We start from the raw sequence: 16,216 nt of genomic DNA on the forward strand, positions 1-16,216 counted from the left end.
ACTGTTCTTATTACTCCGAGGTTTAAGAAAACTTACGACGTCTGATGATCAACTACTGTCATAGTCTACTATTCCAAGTCTGGTAATGTACAGCATAACCCGCCTTTTATAATATATATGTTTGATGTATTTCATCCAAGGATTACCCATTGTTTGCTCCCAGAATAAAGCAAAATTGTAAAAAAAGAAAAACTAGAGATACATTATATCTGTGTTTTCTTCCAACAGGAGACGAGAAAGTGGAGGAACCTAAACCAGAGCCTAAACCAGAGAAAGGTGTTGTGTTGGAGAAGGTGGTGGTGGTGGGGGTGGTGGTGGCGGTGTCGGTGTTGGTGGTAGTAGTGGTGGTGGCTCGCTGCCTCTGGCTCACTAGGCAGCAAGAGGAACACAGCACCAGAAGCAGAAGTAGCAAAGTCCTAGCATCTCCAGACCTCTCGCGAGGAACACACTCAGGTGGGAGAAAACTGCTTCCTTTATCCCCCGAAACCACTTAATCTATTCGTCCTTCCAACCCTTCCCAAGAATCACTCTCTCAAGCTCTATTGGATCGTAGTCCATGAAGTAACCGTAGATGCTTAACGATATCCTCAGCACTTTTGTCTCCCAGCTCATGATGACATATTTCATTACCTTATATATGAAATTTATCTCAATTTGACAAAAATATAGCTAGCCTTTGCTCCCACTTCATAGCTATCATATAGAGAAGGGCAGCAGCCACTGCTGATATACCAAATTTTATGCAACACAAAAAAATGGTAAAGGCCCAGTGGTTCAAGGTGAGACTGAAGTAAAGCCTAATAGGCAATCAAAATGCTTGTAAAGTCCTACAAAACGTATTACATAAATTGGACAGGTGAGATGATAAATTACTTTTTTATTTTACCACATAACGGAAATAAGAGCCATAGATTAGTACCACATACTAGAAGTGATAGAAAGTGGAATGTACCATCCTCCTTTGTCCCCTCGTCACTTCTATGGTTACCTCATCTTTCACAGACGTATCTGCCGACACATCCACTCCCAGATATCTGAACACATTTACTTCCTCCATGCGCCCTCTCTCCAGTCCGATATACAATCGTTCACGGCTTGATAGACTCAGGAATACTTTCGAGCGAAAACTATATGGGTTTGGATCGTTAGTTTGTTAGGTTTAAAAACAATGGACTGCATGAAGGCCAGCCATATCTTAGGATACTTATATTATAGGTAGTGAGTGTTTTCTAAGTGTAGTGTCCGACCTAGTTCTGATAGCCTAGTTGATTCTCATCTAGTTAAATGGGCATCATTTGACAAAGACGAACAAGCACCACAACCAGCAAGATGGCTATTAAATGCGAAATGTTTGTATGTTTCCACGGCTCCTTGCCAAGCAGGAATTGTCACTTGACAACATTGGGTGTTATTCTGTTATCATTTCCTAGTGTATAACAATTTCATTAGACATTCTTATTACGCAGTAAGCTGATAAATGTTAGAAATAACTTGCAGCAAAGAACTCATTATTATGACATAGTTCCACCAATTTGGGGCCAGTAGATGAAACTACAACGCTTCTTTGCTCTATATGCCTCTATTTTTATTATATATTTTTAATTAGGTAATGGCTTATATATTTGTTGTTTGGTGGGGGGTAGCAGCAGCAGCGACTGGCGGAGCAGGTAGCACACACACCGACGTTAACTTAGATATGGCAGACTTCATGTTTGGTCTGCCTGGTCCTCCACCACCTCCTGCACCCTCACTACAGCACGAGAAGAAATGACAGTTGCTTTACGCGTGCGGCCCTAGGCATGACCAGTTAAAACTGTCAGTTATAAGTGAGGAGTCCAAACTAACAGTTTTAACTGATCCTCTGGACCTAGCCTAAGGTGAGCTCTAATAGCGCTCTATAGGTTTACATTGTGTTATTATTTTCACTAGTTAACACTGAACCTAGTGGCGCAGCCAGGATTTTAATCGGAAGGGAAGCCTTAAGTCTGGATTTCAATCTGAGGGAATGGGGGTTTCAGCCAGAATATCAATCTGGGGGTAAAGGCTTTTGTCAGGATTTCAATCTTGGGGATTTTAATTTGGGGGGGGTAGAAATAAACTTCTGAAAAATCAAAGGAACAGTTTTTAAAAAAGAATGATTTTTCACAGTGTGAAATTTTCTGATGTATTATGATCTTGTGGTCACGGGTCAATATAATAGTGAAAATAATATGGCTTAAGCCACTCCCCTTTCTTCCCTGGTGGCTGCGCCACTGACTGAACCTGATTGGGTCATGCAGGTGGGTTGTTTAGAGTAAAACAAAGTTTGTGTAGGAAGAAAGTTAAGCTCAAGAAATGAGAGAGTCAGCATTGATTAAGAGAGGCCTGCATGCAGAACCTCCGGGGGTTACAGAACAGCACTGCTGCCTGCCTCGTACAAGTCTTCACATTAAGGGGTGGGGGGTTTCCTTGATACTGGTGAAGGGCTCTTGATCTCGGGAAATGGGGCAACCCTGATTTTCCTTGGAACGAACCTTCATTTGCCCAGCTGTTCTATGACCCCCCTAACGATTTTAAAGTTTCACTATTCATCGTAAAGTAGCCATCTCAACATGGCGGGTTGTTGGTCGCGATTACCAGACGGAGTATCAAGCCTTTAATATACATTTGAATAGATAAAACTATAGACCGATTTTTTGGCTTTCTTAATTCTAAAAATGTTTTGTATTTACCAGGCCCACGAAGAAAACGGTTCTGCCAACTTGGTTTAGTAAACACCGCACTTGACGAGGAGACAGTGATGCCAACCACGGACTAGGTGGATATGCTGGCTTCTGAGGAAAGCCAACTTGATCCTATTTGGTAACAGTGGAGAAGATGGTTCTCGCGCCATCTGTATGCTATCTTCAAAATCAAAACAAGCATGTCTGGATCCAATGGTTGACACTGACTGAGGGTAATTTTACCTAGCAATAGCTCTGTAACCCCTTAAGACCGTTAACATTACTTGGTCTCCGAGCAAGATGTATATGTGTGTGTGTGTATCCTGCCATTTACACATATATGGATGTCTGATACTTTTCAAGGAAGATCTAAAGAAGATATATGGGATTCCTGTCCTGTACAACCCACCTTCCCTCTTCTCGGCTGTCAGCTGGTCTCTTGATAACAGTGTAAGACTTTACTTAACACTGATCACCGTCTTATAAAGGTACGTTAACTTTCCTTATATATATATATATATATATATATATATATGTCATGCCGAATATGTAAAACTGGTCAATTAGCAAGAACTCATTTAAAATTAAGTCCTTTCTAAAATTTTCTCTTATACGTTTAAAGATATATTTTTTTTCATTAATGTTGATGTAAAAATTTATAATTTTGCACCAAAAGGAACTTAGAAAACTTACCTAACCTTATTATAACAAGATCAATTTATTTTAGCCTAACCCAACTAAATATATTTTAGATTTGTTTACAATAATTTAATACTAAACAAACACAGTGAAATATATTTTTTTCGTTAGGTTCAGAATGATTTTGGCGACATTATTGCATACACAAATTTTCACTTGTCCTATATGGTAAGATGAGCGTTGCTATTTAAGATAAGATGGCAAGTTCTGCCTATTCGGCACGACATATATATATATATATATATATATATATATATATATATATATATATATATATATATATATATATATATATATATATATATATATATATATAGTGAAATTCCAAACGCTATCTTGACTTCTCACATTATCCTTGATAATGTGAGAAGTCACGAAAGTGCATGGAATTTCACTATTTTTTCACAGTAGTTTTTCTGTATATTGTGATATCACCTGTTTACTGACATCTTATTGCATATATATATATATATATATATATATATATATATATATATATATATATATATATATATATATTCAACAAGTCGGCCGTCTCCCACCGAGGCAGGGTGACCCAAAAAAGAAAGAAAATCCCCAAAAAGAAAATACTTTCATATCATTCAACACTTTCACCTCACTCACACATAATCACTGATTTGCAGAGGTGTTCAGAACACAACAGTTTACAAGCATATACCTATAAAGATACACAACATATCCCTCCAAACTGCCAATATCCCGAACCCCTCCTTTAGAGTGCAGGCATTGTACTTCCCATTTCCAGGACTCAAGTCCGACTATATAAAAATAACCGGTTTCCCTGAATCCCTTCACTAAATATTACCCTGCTCACACTCCAACAGATCGTCAGGTCCAAAATACCATTCGTCTCCACTCCTATCTAACACGCTCACGCACGCTTGCTGGAAGTCCAAGCCCCTCTCCCACAAAACCTCCTTTACCCCCTCCAACCTTTTCGAGGACGACCCTACCCGGCTTTCCTTCCCCTACAGATTTATACGCTCTCCATGTCATTCTACTTTGACCCATTCTCTCTAAATGACCAAACCACCTCAACAACTCCTCTTCAGCCCTCTGAAATACTTTTATTAACTCCACACCTTTTCCTAATTTCCACACTCCGAATTTTCTGCATAATATTTACAGCACACATTGCCCTTAGACAGGACATCTCCACTGCCTCCAGCCGCCTCCTCGCTGCTGCATTTACCACCCAAGCTTCACACCCATATAAGAGTGTTGGTACTACTATACTTTCATACATTCCCTTCTTTGCCTCCATAGATAACGTTTTTTGTCTCCACATACACCCCAACGCACCACTCACCTTTTTTTCCTCATCAATTCTATGATTAACCTCATCCTTCATAAATCCTTCCGCTGACACATCAACTCCCAAGTATCTGAAAACATTCACTTCTTCCATACTCCTCCTCCCCAATTTGATATCCAATTTTTCTTTATCTAAATCATTTGATACCCTCGTCACCTTACTCTTTTCTACGTTCACTTTCAACTTTCTATCTTTACACACACTCCCAAACTCGTCCACTAACCTTTGCAATTTTTCTTTAGAATCCCCCATGAGCACAGTATCATCAGCAAAAAGCAACTGTGTCAATTCCCATTTTGAATTTGATTCCCCATAATTTAATCCCACCCCTCTCCCGAACACCCTAGCACTTACTTCTTTTACAACCCCATCTATAAATATATTAAACAACCATGGTGACATTACACATCCCTGTCTAAGACCTACTTTTACCGGGAAGTAGTCTTCCTCTCTTCTACACACCCTAACCTGAGCCTCACTATCCTCATAAAAGCTCTTTACAGCATTTAGTAACTTACCACCTATTCCATATACTTGCAACATCTGCCACACTGCTCCCCTATCCACTCTATCATATGCCTTTTCTAAATCCATAAATGCAATAAAAACTTCCCTACCTTTATCTAAATACTGTTCACATATATGCCTCTATGTAAACACTTGATCTACACATCCCCTACCCACTCTGAAACCTCCTTGCTCATCCGCAATCCTACATTCTGTTTTACCTCTAATTCTTTCAATAATACCCCTACCGTACACTTTTCCTGGTATACTAAGTAAACTTATTCCTTTATAATTTTTACAATCTCTTTTGTCCCCTTTCCCTTTACATAAAGGGACTATACATGCTTTCTGTCATATATATATATATATATATATATATATATATATATATATATATATATATATATATATATATATATATATATATATATATATATATATGTCGTGCCGAATAGGCAGAACTTGCGATCTTGGCTTAAATAGCAACGCTCATCTTGCCCTATAGGACAAGTGAAAATTTGTGTATGCAATAATTTCGCCAAAATCATTACGAACCTAACGAAAAAAATATATTTCACTGTGTTTGTTTAGTATTAAATTACTGTAAACAAATCTAAAATATATTTAGTTGGGTTAGGCTAAAATAAATTGTTCTTGTTATAATAAGGTTAGGTAAGTTTTCTAAGATTCTTCTGGAGCAAAATTAAAAATTTTTACATTAACATTAATGAAAAAAATGTATCTTTAAATGTAAAAGAGAAAATTTCAGAAAGGACTTAATTTTAAATGAGTTCTTGCTAATTGACCAGTTTTACATATTCGGCACGACATACATAATATATATATATATATATATATATATATATATATATATATATATATATATATATATATATATATATATATATATGTCGTGCCGAATAGGCAGAATTTGCGATCTTGGCTTAAATAGCAACGCTCATCTTGCCATATAGGACAAGTGAAAATTTGTGTATGCAATAATTTCGCCAAAATCATTCTGAACCTAACGGAAAAAATATATTTCACTGTGTTTGTTTAGTATTAAATTACTGTAAACAAATCTAAAATATATTTAGTTGGGTTAGGCTAAAATAAATTGCGCTTGTTATAATAAGGTTAGGTAAGTTTTCTAAGTTCCTTTTGGTGCAAAATTATAAATTTTTACATCAACATTAATGAAAAAAATATATCTTTAAAGGTATAAGAGAAAATTTTAGAAAGGACTTAATTTTAAATGAGTTCTTGCTAATTGACCAGTTTTACATATTCGGCACGACATATATATATATATATATATATATATATATATATATATATATATATATATATATATATATATATATATATTATTTTATTAACAATTTGAGCACACATACAGAGGTACAAAAAAATACAGATAAGAGCAGCATGCCAAAGCCACTTATACTATGCATAGCATTACGGGCTGGCTTAAAATTAACTTAAAGATTAACTAAGCAATGATGAAATCAGTGATAAAACATTAATGTAAACAGATAACTATAAAGCACAAATGAGTATTACAAAGACAGGTCATATGGTTGCATGCATTGTTGTTCATTCAGTCATATGGAGTATTCTGTTAGGTAGTGTATTTAAAAAATAATAAAGTTAGATTGGGTTTTAGGTTTAACATTTATGTGATATAATTGTGAGAAACATTTAAGATGTATATCTTTATAAGGTTCAGTTATTCAGTATTTATTTGGTTTTGGGTGAGTAAGTGATCTTTGAGAAGAGACTTGAATTTATAAACAGGTAGTGTTTCTTTTATATTTACAGGTAATGAATTCCAGATTTTAGGGCCTTTTATGTGCATTGAGTTTTTGCATAGTGTGAGATGGACACGAGGAACATCAAAGAGTGATCTGTGCCTTGTGTTATGGTCATGTGTTCTGTTGAGGTTGGCAAGGAGATGTTTGAGGGGAGGGTTAATATCAGAGTTAAGTGTTCTATGTATGTAATAGGTGCAGTAATAAGTATGGATGTTTTGTATGGTGAGTAGGTTTAGTGTATTGAATATTGGTGGAGTGTGCTGCCTGTAGTGAGAATTTGTTATCATTCTAACTGCAGCCTTTTGTTGGGTAATTAGTGGTCTGAGATGGTTAATTGTTGTTGAGCCCCATGCACAAATTCCATAGGTGAGATAGGGGTAAATAAGAGAGTGATATAGGGCCAGGAGGGCTGACTGTGGAGCATAGTACCGTATCTTCGATAGTATGCCTACAGTCTTGGAAATTTTCTTAGAAATTTGTTGTATATGTGTATGAAATTTGAGTCTGTTATCAAGGTGGATTCCTAAGAATTTTCCCTCTGTTAGCTTTGTGATAGGTGATCCATTTATCATTATGTTAAGAGGGACATCTGTAGCTCTGTTACCAAACTGAATGAAGTAGGTTTTGTCAATGTTTAGTGTAAGCTTGTTAGTCCTCATCCAGGTAGATATTTTCTGTAATTCGGTGTTTACAGTATTGGCTAGCGTGACTGGGCTCGGGTGGGAGAAGACGTATGTAGTGTCATCTGCAAATAGTGTGGGTTTGAGTAATTGCGAAGCATTTGGTAGGTCATTTATGTATAGGAGAAAGAGAAGAGGGCCAAGGACACTTCCCTGTGGGACACCAACTGTAATTGGTTGTGCAGAAGAGTTTGCCCCATTTGCGTACACATACTGGCTTCTGTTGCTGAGGTATGACTTGAGGTAGTTGAGGGAGTGCCCTCTTATACCATAGTGTGACAATTTTACGTGGAGCAAGTCATGGTCAACTGTATCAAAAGCTTTACGTAAGTCAATGAATATCCCCAGTGGGACTTCTTTTTTCTCTATTGCAGTGTATATATGTTCTAGCATGTGTATAATAGCATCATTAGTATTTTTATTAGGCCTGAATCCAAATTGGCAGGGGTTGAGTATGTTTTGGGAGATAAGGTAGGAGTAGATTCGTTTATGAATTAATTTTTCGAAGATTTTTGAGAGAGGGTGTAAGTTGTATATTGGCCTATAGTTATTCAACTCTGTTTGGTCTCCTCCTTTGTGGATCGGGGTGACCCTTGCTATTTTGAGTACTGTAGGGAAGGTGGAGGATTCAATGGATTTGTTAAAGAGTGTTGCAATGATTGGTGATAGTACTTGTGACACTTTTTTGTATATAAAGGGTGGTAAGGTATTTAAATCTCCTGCCTTGTTTTTTAGTGCCTTGATAATAAGGGAGACTTCGTATGGGTTAGTCGGAGCTAGGAACAGTGTGTTCGGGTTGTTGCCGGTGAGGTAGTCATTTGGTGGGGTATCTGAGCTTGGGATTTTATTGGCAAGGTTTTGTCCTATAGTGGAGAAGAAATCATTGAGTCTGTTTGCTGTTTCTGTTGGTGGGAGTTGGGGTTCATCTGATTTTGCTAATTTTATTTCGCTATGTCGTGATATCTTTTTTGTTCCCAGAATTTCTGATAGGGTTTTCCAGGTCTTTTTTATATCACCTCGTAAGTTGGATAATCTGTTCTCATAATACAGTTTTTTTGCCCTTCTTATCAGGCTGGTTAGGATTGACGAGTAACGTTTTGTTTGGTCTCTGGTTATGTGACCCATTCTGTACTGTTTTTCATATTGGTGTTTTGTATTTATGGATTTGAGAATGCTGGGTGTTAGCCAGGGACTGTTCAGTCTCTTAGCTGTCATCTGTTTAGTTTTTTTAGGGCAGTGCTTGTTATAGAGGTATTGGGTCTGTTTTATAAAATTATTAATACATTCGTCAATATCTGTATAGATTTCTAGCTCAGTGTGCCAGTCAATGTTTGTTACTGATGTTGTGAAGTTATTACTGGCTGCCTCATTGTGAAGTCTGAAGGTGACTTTAGTAGTGTCTTGGGGTATTTTACCAAGAGTTGTTATGAGGAAAGTAGGGTAGTGGTCTGTGGTATTATCTGTAATTATGCCTGATTTTAAAGGGGATATGGTGTTAGTCCAGATGTGGTCAAGTAGGGAAACACTGGTCTCCGTAACTCTTGTAGGTTTTGTTTGTATATATATATATATATATATATATATATATATATATATATATATATATATATATATATATATATATATATATATATGTCGTGCCGAATAGGCAGAACTTGCGATCTTGGCTATAAAAAGCAACGCTCATCTTGCCATATAGGACAAGCGAAAATTTGTGTATGCAATAATTTCGCCAAAATCATTCTGAACCTAACGAAAAAAATATATTTCACTGTGTTTGTTTAGTATTAAATTATTGTAAACAAATCTAAAATGTATTTAGTTGGGTTAGGCTAAAAATAAATTGCGCTTGTTAAAATAAGGTTAGGTAAGTTTTCTAAGTTCCTTTTGGTGCAAAATTATAAATTTTTACATCAACATTAATGAAAAAAATATATCTTTAAATGTATAAGAGAAAATTTTAGAAAGGACTTAATTTTAAATGAGTTCTTGCTAATTGACCAGTTTTACATATTCGGCACGACATACATATATATATATATATATATATATATATATATATATATATATATATATATTAGATTATGTATTGGTGGATAAAAGGTTGATGGGTAGGCTCCAGGATGTACATGTTTATAGAGGGGCAACTGATATATCGGATCATTATTTAGTTGTAGCTACAGTTAGAGTAAGAGGTAGATGGGAAAAGAGGAAGGTGGCAACAACAAGTAAGAGGGAGGTGAAAGTGTATAAACTAAGGGAGGAGGAAGTTCAGGTGAGATATAAGCGACTATTGGCAGAAAGGTGGGCTAGTGCAAAGATGAGTAGTGGGGGGATTGAAGAGGGCTGGAATAGTTTTAAAAATGCAGTATTAGAATGTTGGGCAGAAGTTTGTGGTTATAGGAGGGCGGGGGCAGGAGGAAAGAGGAGTGATTGGTGGAATGATGAAGTAAAGGGTGTGATAAAAGAGAAAAAGGTAGCTTATGAGAGGATTTTACAAAGCAGAAGTGTTATAAGAAGAGCAGAGTATATGGAGAGTAAAAGAAAGGTAAAGAGAGTGGTGAGAGAGTGCAAAAGGAGAGCAGATGATAGAGTGGGAGAGGCACTGTCAAGAAATTTTAATGAAAATAAGAAAAAATTTTGGAGTGAGTTAAACAAATTAAGAAAGCCTAGGGAAAGTATAGATTTGTCAGTTAAAAACAGAGTAGGGGAGGTAGTAGATGGGGAGATGGAGGTATTAGGTAGATGGCGAGAATATTTTGAGGAACTTTTAAATGTTGAGGAAGAAACAGAGGCAGTAATTTCATGCACTGGTCAGGGAGGTATACCATCTTTTAGGAGTGAAGAAGAGCAGAATGTAAGTGTGGAGGAGGTACGTGAGGCATTACGTAAAATGAAAGGGGGTAAAGCAGCTGGAACTGATGGGATCATGACAGAAATGTTAAAAAGCAGGGGGGGATATAGTGTTGGAGTGGTTGGTACTTTTGTTTAATAAATGTATGAAAGAGGGGAAGGTACCTAGGGATTGGCGGAGAGCATGTATAGTCCCTTTATATAAAGGGAAAGGGGACAAAAGAGACTGTAAAAATTATAGAGGAATAAGTTTACTGAGTATACCAGGAAAAGTGTACGGTAGGGTTATAATTGAAAGAATTAGAGGTAAGACAGAATGTAGGATTGCGGATGAGAAAGGAGGTTTCAGAGTGGGTAGGGGATGTGTAGATCAAGTGTTTACATTGAAGCATATATGTGAACAGTATTTAGATAAAGGTAGGGAAGTTTTTATTGCATTTATGGATTTAGAAACGGCATATGATAGAGTGGATAGAGGAGCAATGTGGCAGATGTTGCAAGTATATGGAATAGGTGGTAAGTTCTTAAATGCTGTAAAGAGTTTTTATGAGGATAGTGAGGCTCAGGTTAGGGTGTGTAGAAGAGAGGGAGACTACTTCACGGTAAAAGTAGGTCTTAGACAGGGATGTGTAATGTCACCATGGTTGTTTAATATATTTATAGATGGGGTTGTAAAGGAAGTAAATGCTAGGGTGTTCGGGAGAGGGGTGGGATTAAATTTTGGGGAATCAAATTCAAAATGGGAATTGACACAGTTACTTTTTGCTGATGATACTGTGCTTATGGGAGATTCTAAAGAAAAATTGCAAAGGTTAGTGGATGAGTTTGGGAGTGTGTGTAAAGGTAGAAAGTTGAAAGTGAACATAGAAAAGAGTGAGGTGATGAGGGTGTCAAATGATTTAGATAAAGAAAAATTGGATATCAAATTGGGGAGGAGGAGTATGGAAGAAGTGAATGTTTTCGGATACTTGGGAGTTGACGTGTCGGCGGATGGATTTATGAAGGATGAGGTTAATCATAGAATTGATGAGGGAAAAAAGGTGAGTGGTGCATTGAGGTATATGTGGAATCAAAAAACGTTATCTATGGGGGCAAAGAAGGGAATGTATGAAAGTATAGTAGTACCAACACTCTTATAGGCAGAACTTGCGGTCTTGGCTTGAATAGCAACGCTCATCTTGCCATATAGGACAAGTGAAAATTTGTGTATGCAATAATTTCGCCAAAATCATTCTGAACCTAACGAAAAAAATATATTTCACTGTGTTTGTTTAGTATTAAATTACTGTAAACAAATCTAAAATATATTTAGTTGGGTTAGGCTAAAATAAATTGCTCTTGTTATAATAAGGTTAGGTAAGTTTTCTAAGATTCTTTTGGTGCAAAATTAAAAATTTTTACATTAACATTAATGAAAAAAATATATGTTTAAACGTATAAGAGAAAAATTCAGAAAGGACTTAATTTTAAATGAGTTCTTGCTAATTGACCAGTTTTACATATTCGGCACGACATATATATATATATATATATATATATATATATATATATATATATATATATATATATATATATATATATATATATATATGTATATGTGTGTGTGTGTGTGTGTGTGTACTCATCTAGGTCCTCTCTCTCCCTGCTCCATGAGCTTTATCAAACCTAGTCTTAAAACAATGTATGGTTCCTGCCTCCACTACGTCACTTGACAGACTATTCCACTTGCTGACAACTCTTTGACTAAGAAATACTTCCTAACATCCCTTTGATTCATCTGAGTCTTCAACTTCCAATTGTGATCCCTTGTTTCTGTGTCCCATTTCTGGAACATCCTGTATCGGTCCACCTTATCAATTCCTCACAATATTTTGTATGTCGTTATCATGTCTTCCCTAACCCTCCTGTCCTTCAGTGTCGTCAGGCCGCTTTCCCTTAACCTTTCTGCGTAGGACATTCTCCTTAGCTCTGGAACTATTCTTGTTGCAAACCTTTGCACTGTCTCTAATTTCTTGACGTGCTTGACCAGGTGTGGGTTCCAAACTGGTACTACATACTCCAGTAGGGCCTGAAGTACACGGTGTACAGTATCTTGAACGATTCATTACTGAGGTATCGGATTGCTATTCTCAGGCTTGCCAGGCGCCCATATGCTGCAGCGATTGTGTATGTGTGTACTCACCTAGTTGAGGTTGCAGGGGTCGATTTCAAGCTCCTGGCCCCGCCTCTTCACTGGTGTGTGTGTGTGTGTGTGTGTGTGTGTGTGTGTGTGTGTGTGTGTGTGTGTGTGTGTGTGTGTGTGTGTGTGTGCGTGTGTGTGTGCGTGTGCGCGTGTACATATAGTTTACATATTTCATTTATTATTTTTTATTTGTTAATCAAATTATACATTACAGATGATGATAAGCAACCCTGGTACAGCTGGTTCTCAGACACGGGCACGATGATGACAGGTAGCGTTTGTGATGGTGGTAGTAGAGTGCTGGTAATGGTGGTAGTATAGTGTTGGTAATGGTGGTAGTAGTATAGTGTTGGTGATGGTGATGGTAGCACAGTAGTGATGGTGTTATCGGAACATTTAGTGGGGAAGGGTATCCTCCCCACTACAACTGAACTACACGTTCAAGATACTGTCTCCACCTACGTCTGTTCAGCTTTATCTTCCTCACTGAGGCGGCTGGCACAACCTTAGTAACCTGACTGCTCAAACAGCGTCACTGTTAAGCTCCCCGCAGAAACTTAACTGCTGTCCATGTTTTTAGCTGAAGTAACATCGTGAGACGTAGTGGTTGACCAGAAAATCTGCATTATTTTTGTGATTTAAAAAGAAAATACCGATGTTAATGGTTGTGTAAATATTAACAGAGTGTGGACTAGTCATGTGGACAGCCTACTATATGGACAGCCTAGTATGTGGACAGCCTAGTATGTGGACAGCCTAGGCATGTGGACAGCCTAGTTATGCGAACAGGCTAGTTATGCGGACTAAGATTACATTTCGCTAGGATAGTGAATATCATCCCCCATGCTACCACCATCTGCATAATAATAACAAATGGATGGTGGGGTTTCATTCGTCAGGAAAAAATGCAAGTGTTTCCTGATGATAACACCATAATTAATTAATTAAGCAAGCATACGCTTGCCTACCGCAGATATGTTTTCCGCCCCACGTAGAAAAGAAAGGATTGACACAGAAAAACCATAAGACTGGGATTATATACAGGCAAATGATAATTCTTACCTGCTCATTGATGAGATGTGAAAAGCAAGAACAATGCAAAAAAAAATTTCACTGACGCAAGCAAGTTTTGTTTTGTAAACAATAGCGGTCGAGTGCGGTGGATTTTTTAAGCAAAAACATCTGTTATGATGGCCGACTTGTGATAATATTTGGTCTGTGAAGTGAATGTGATAAGTGTTAATTAAAGTTTATATATTTGAATGACATTTAACCAGTTGAATGACGTGTTTACACACACACGCGCGCGCGCACACACACACACGCACATACACACACGCACGCACACACACACACACACACACACACACACACACACACACACACACACACACACACACACACACACACACACACACACACACACGCACACACACACATACAAACACAAAACACACACACACACACACACACACACACACACCATGTTATCCCTGTAGTTTACTGTTAAACCATTACAGTTCTAATATTTTGTTTAGACTTTAAATAAAACATGTACAGAATATGTATACAAAACATGTACATTATATGTATACAAAATATGTACAGAATATGAAGAATTAGACACATGTGCAACATCTGGGTATCTATTGGTGTTGCAAATGTATCAAATTCTTCATCTTGTCGGTATTGTGTACCATACATGTACAGAATGTGTACATAATCATTGTTACCGTCTACTAGAGGTGTCATTTATACAAAAATGTGAAGGTGAGGCTGTTTCATATTCCCTGTTCCTTGATGACAGTCCTGTCTTGTGTACAGACTGTCACTGAACCGTTATTATATTGGTGTAGGACCGCTATACCCGTAGGGGGCGTACAGCGCCTGGAGAATGGTAGGTAATCTGGTTTGACCCGAGGAAGTGTAGGGTAGCTCCAGTCCCTTCGATCAAGAACCCTTCACCGACCCTTGTAGCTTTATGGGAATTTTAGTGCCATAAAATCTACATGTAGTCTACCCAACTGTCTACCTGTATTCTGCCTGTCTACCAGGAGTCGTTTCGTGGGATCATTGGCCCACTGCCAGGTTCCAGACCAGGCCTCCTGGGTCATAAACTGATCAGTCAGGTTGTATGGGTTAGCAGCAGGCGGTCCAACGTTGGTGGCGTAAGTTATCCTCACCACCTGCTTCCATGTGACTGAGGTTATCACCAAGTTTTCAGGTGACAAGTTATCCTCACCAAGTCTCCAGACGCCATTGGTTATCCTCACCATGTCTCCAGGTAACGGAGGTTATCCTCACCATGTCTCCAGGTAACGGAGGTTATCCTCACCATGTCTCCAGGCGACAGAGGTTTTCCTCGCCAAGTCTCCAGAAGTTATCCTCACCATATCTCAGACGCCATTAGTTATCCTCACCATATGTCCAGGTGACAGAGGTTATTCTCACCACGTCTCCAGACGCCATTGATTATCCTTACCAAGTCTCCAGGTGGCAGAGATTATCCTCACCATGTCTCCAGGCGACAGAGGTTATCTTCACCATGTCTCCAGGCGACAGAAGTTATCCTCACTATGTCTTCAGACGTCACTGGTTATCTTCACCATGTCTCCAGACGCCATTGATTATCCTCACCATGTCTCCAGGTGACAGGTTATCCTCGCCATGTCTCCAGGTGACAGGTTATCCTCACCATGTTTCCAGGTGACAGAGGTTATCCTCACCATGTCTCCAGGTGACAGAGGTTATCCTCACCATGTCTCCAGGTGACAGAGGTTATCCTCACCATGTCTCCAGGTGACAGAGGTTATCCTCACCATGTCTCCAGGTGACAGAGGTTATCCTCACCATGTCTCCAGGTGACAGAGGTTATCCTCACCATGTCTCCAGGCGACAGAGGTTATCCTCACCATGCCTCCAGGTGACAGAGGTTATCCTCACCATGTCTCCAGGCGACAGAGGTTATCCTCACCATGTCTCCAGGTGACAGAGGTTATCCTCACCATGTCTCCAGGCGATAGAGGTTATCCTCACCATGTCTCCAGGTGACAGAGGTTATCCTCACCATGTCTCCAGGCGACAGAGGTTGTCCTCACCATGTCCCCAGGTGACAGAGGTTATCCTCACCATGTCTCCAGGCGACAGAGGTTATCCTCACCATGTCTCCAGGTGACAGAGGTTATCCTCACCGTGTCTCCAGGCGACAGAGGTTATCCTCACCATGCCTCCAGGCGACAGAGGTTATCCTTATCATGTCTCCAGGTGACAGAGGTTATCCTCACCATGTCTCCAGGCGACAGAGGTTATCCTCACCATGTCTCCAGGTGACAGAGGTTATCCTTACCATGTCTCCAGGTGACAGAGGTTATCCTCACCATGTCTCCAGGCGACAGAGGTTATCACCATGTCTCCAGGTGACAGAGGTTATCCTCACCATGTCT

At 38.5% G+C, this 16,216-nt stretch overlaps 1 protein-coding gene across 1 annotated transcript in view; it reads left to right on the top strand.

Annotated features, from left to right (window-relative positions):
• Positions 1-14,163, top strand: part of LOC128687043 (nephrin) — a 308,655-nt gene extending 294,492 nt beyond the window's left edge. Inside the window, exons 14-17 of the mRNA XM_070082505.1 lie at positions 229-453; positions 1,644-1,877; positions 2,715-3,190; positions 12,988-14,163. Of these exons, the coding sequence (XP_069938606.1) occupies positions 229-453; positions 1,644-1,771 (353 nt within the window). The 3' untranslated portion in view covers positions 1,772-1,877; positions 2,715-3,190; positions 12,988-14,163. The remainder of the gene's footprint in view (positions 1-228; positions 454-1,643; positions 1,878-2,714; positions 3,191-12,987) is intronic.
• Positions 14,164-16,216: the final 2,053 nt, after the last annotated feature.

The sequence above is a fragment of the Cherax quadricarinatus genome, chromosome 7 (assembly GCF_038502225.1).
Source record: "Cherax quadricarinatus isolate ZL_2023a chromosome 7, ASM3850222v1, whole genome shotgun sequence".
In the NCBI taxonomy this organism is placed as follows: Eukaryota; Metazoa; Arthropoda; class Malacostraca; order Decapoda; family Parastacidae; genus Cherax; species Cherax quadricarinatus.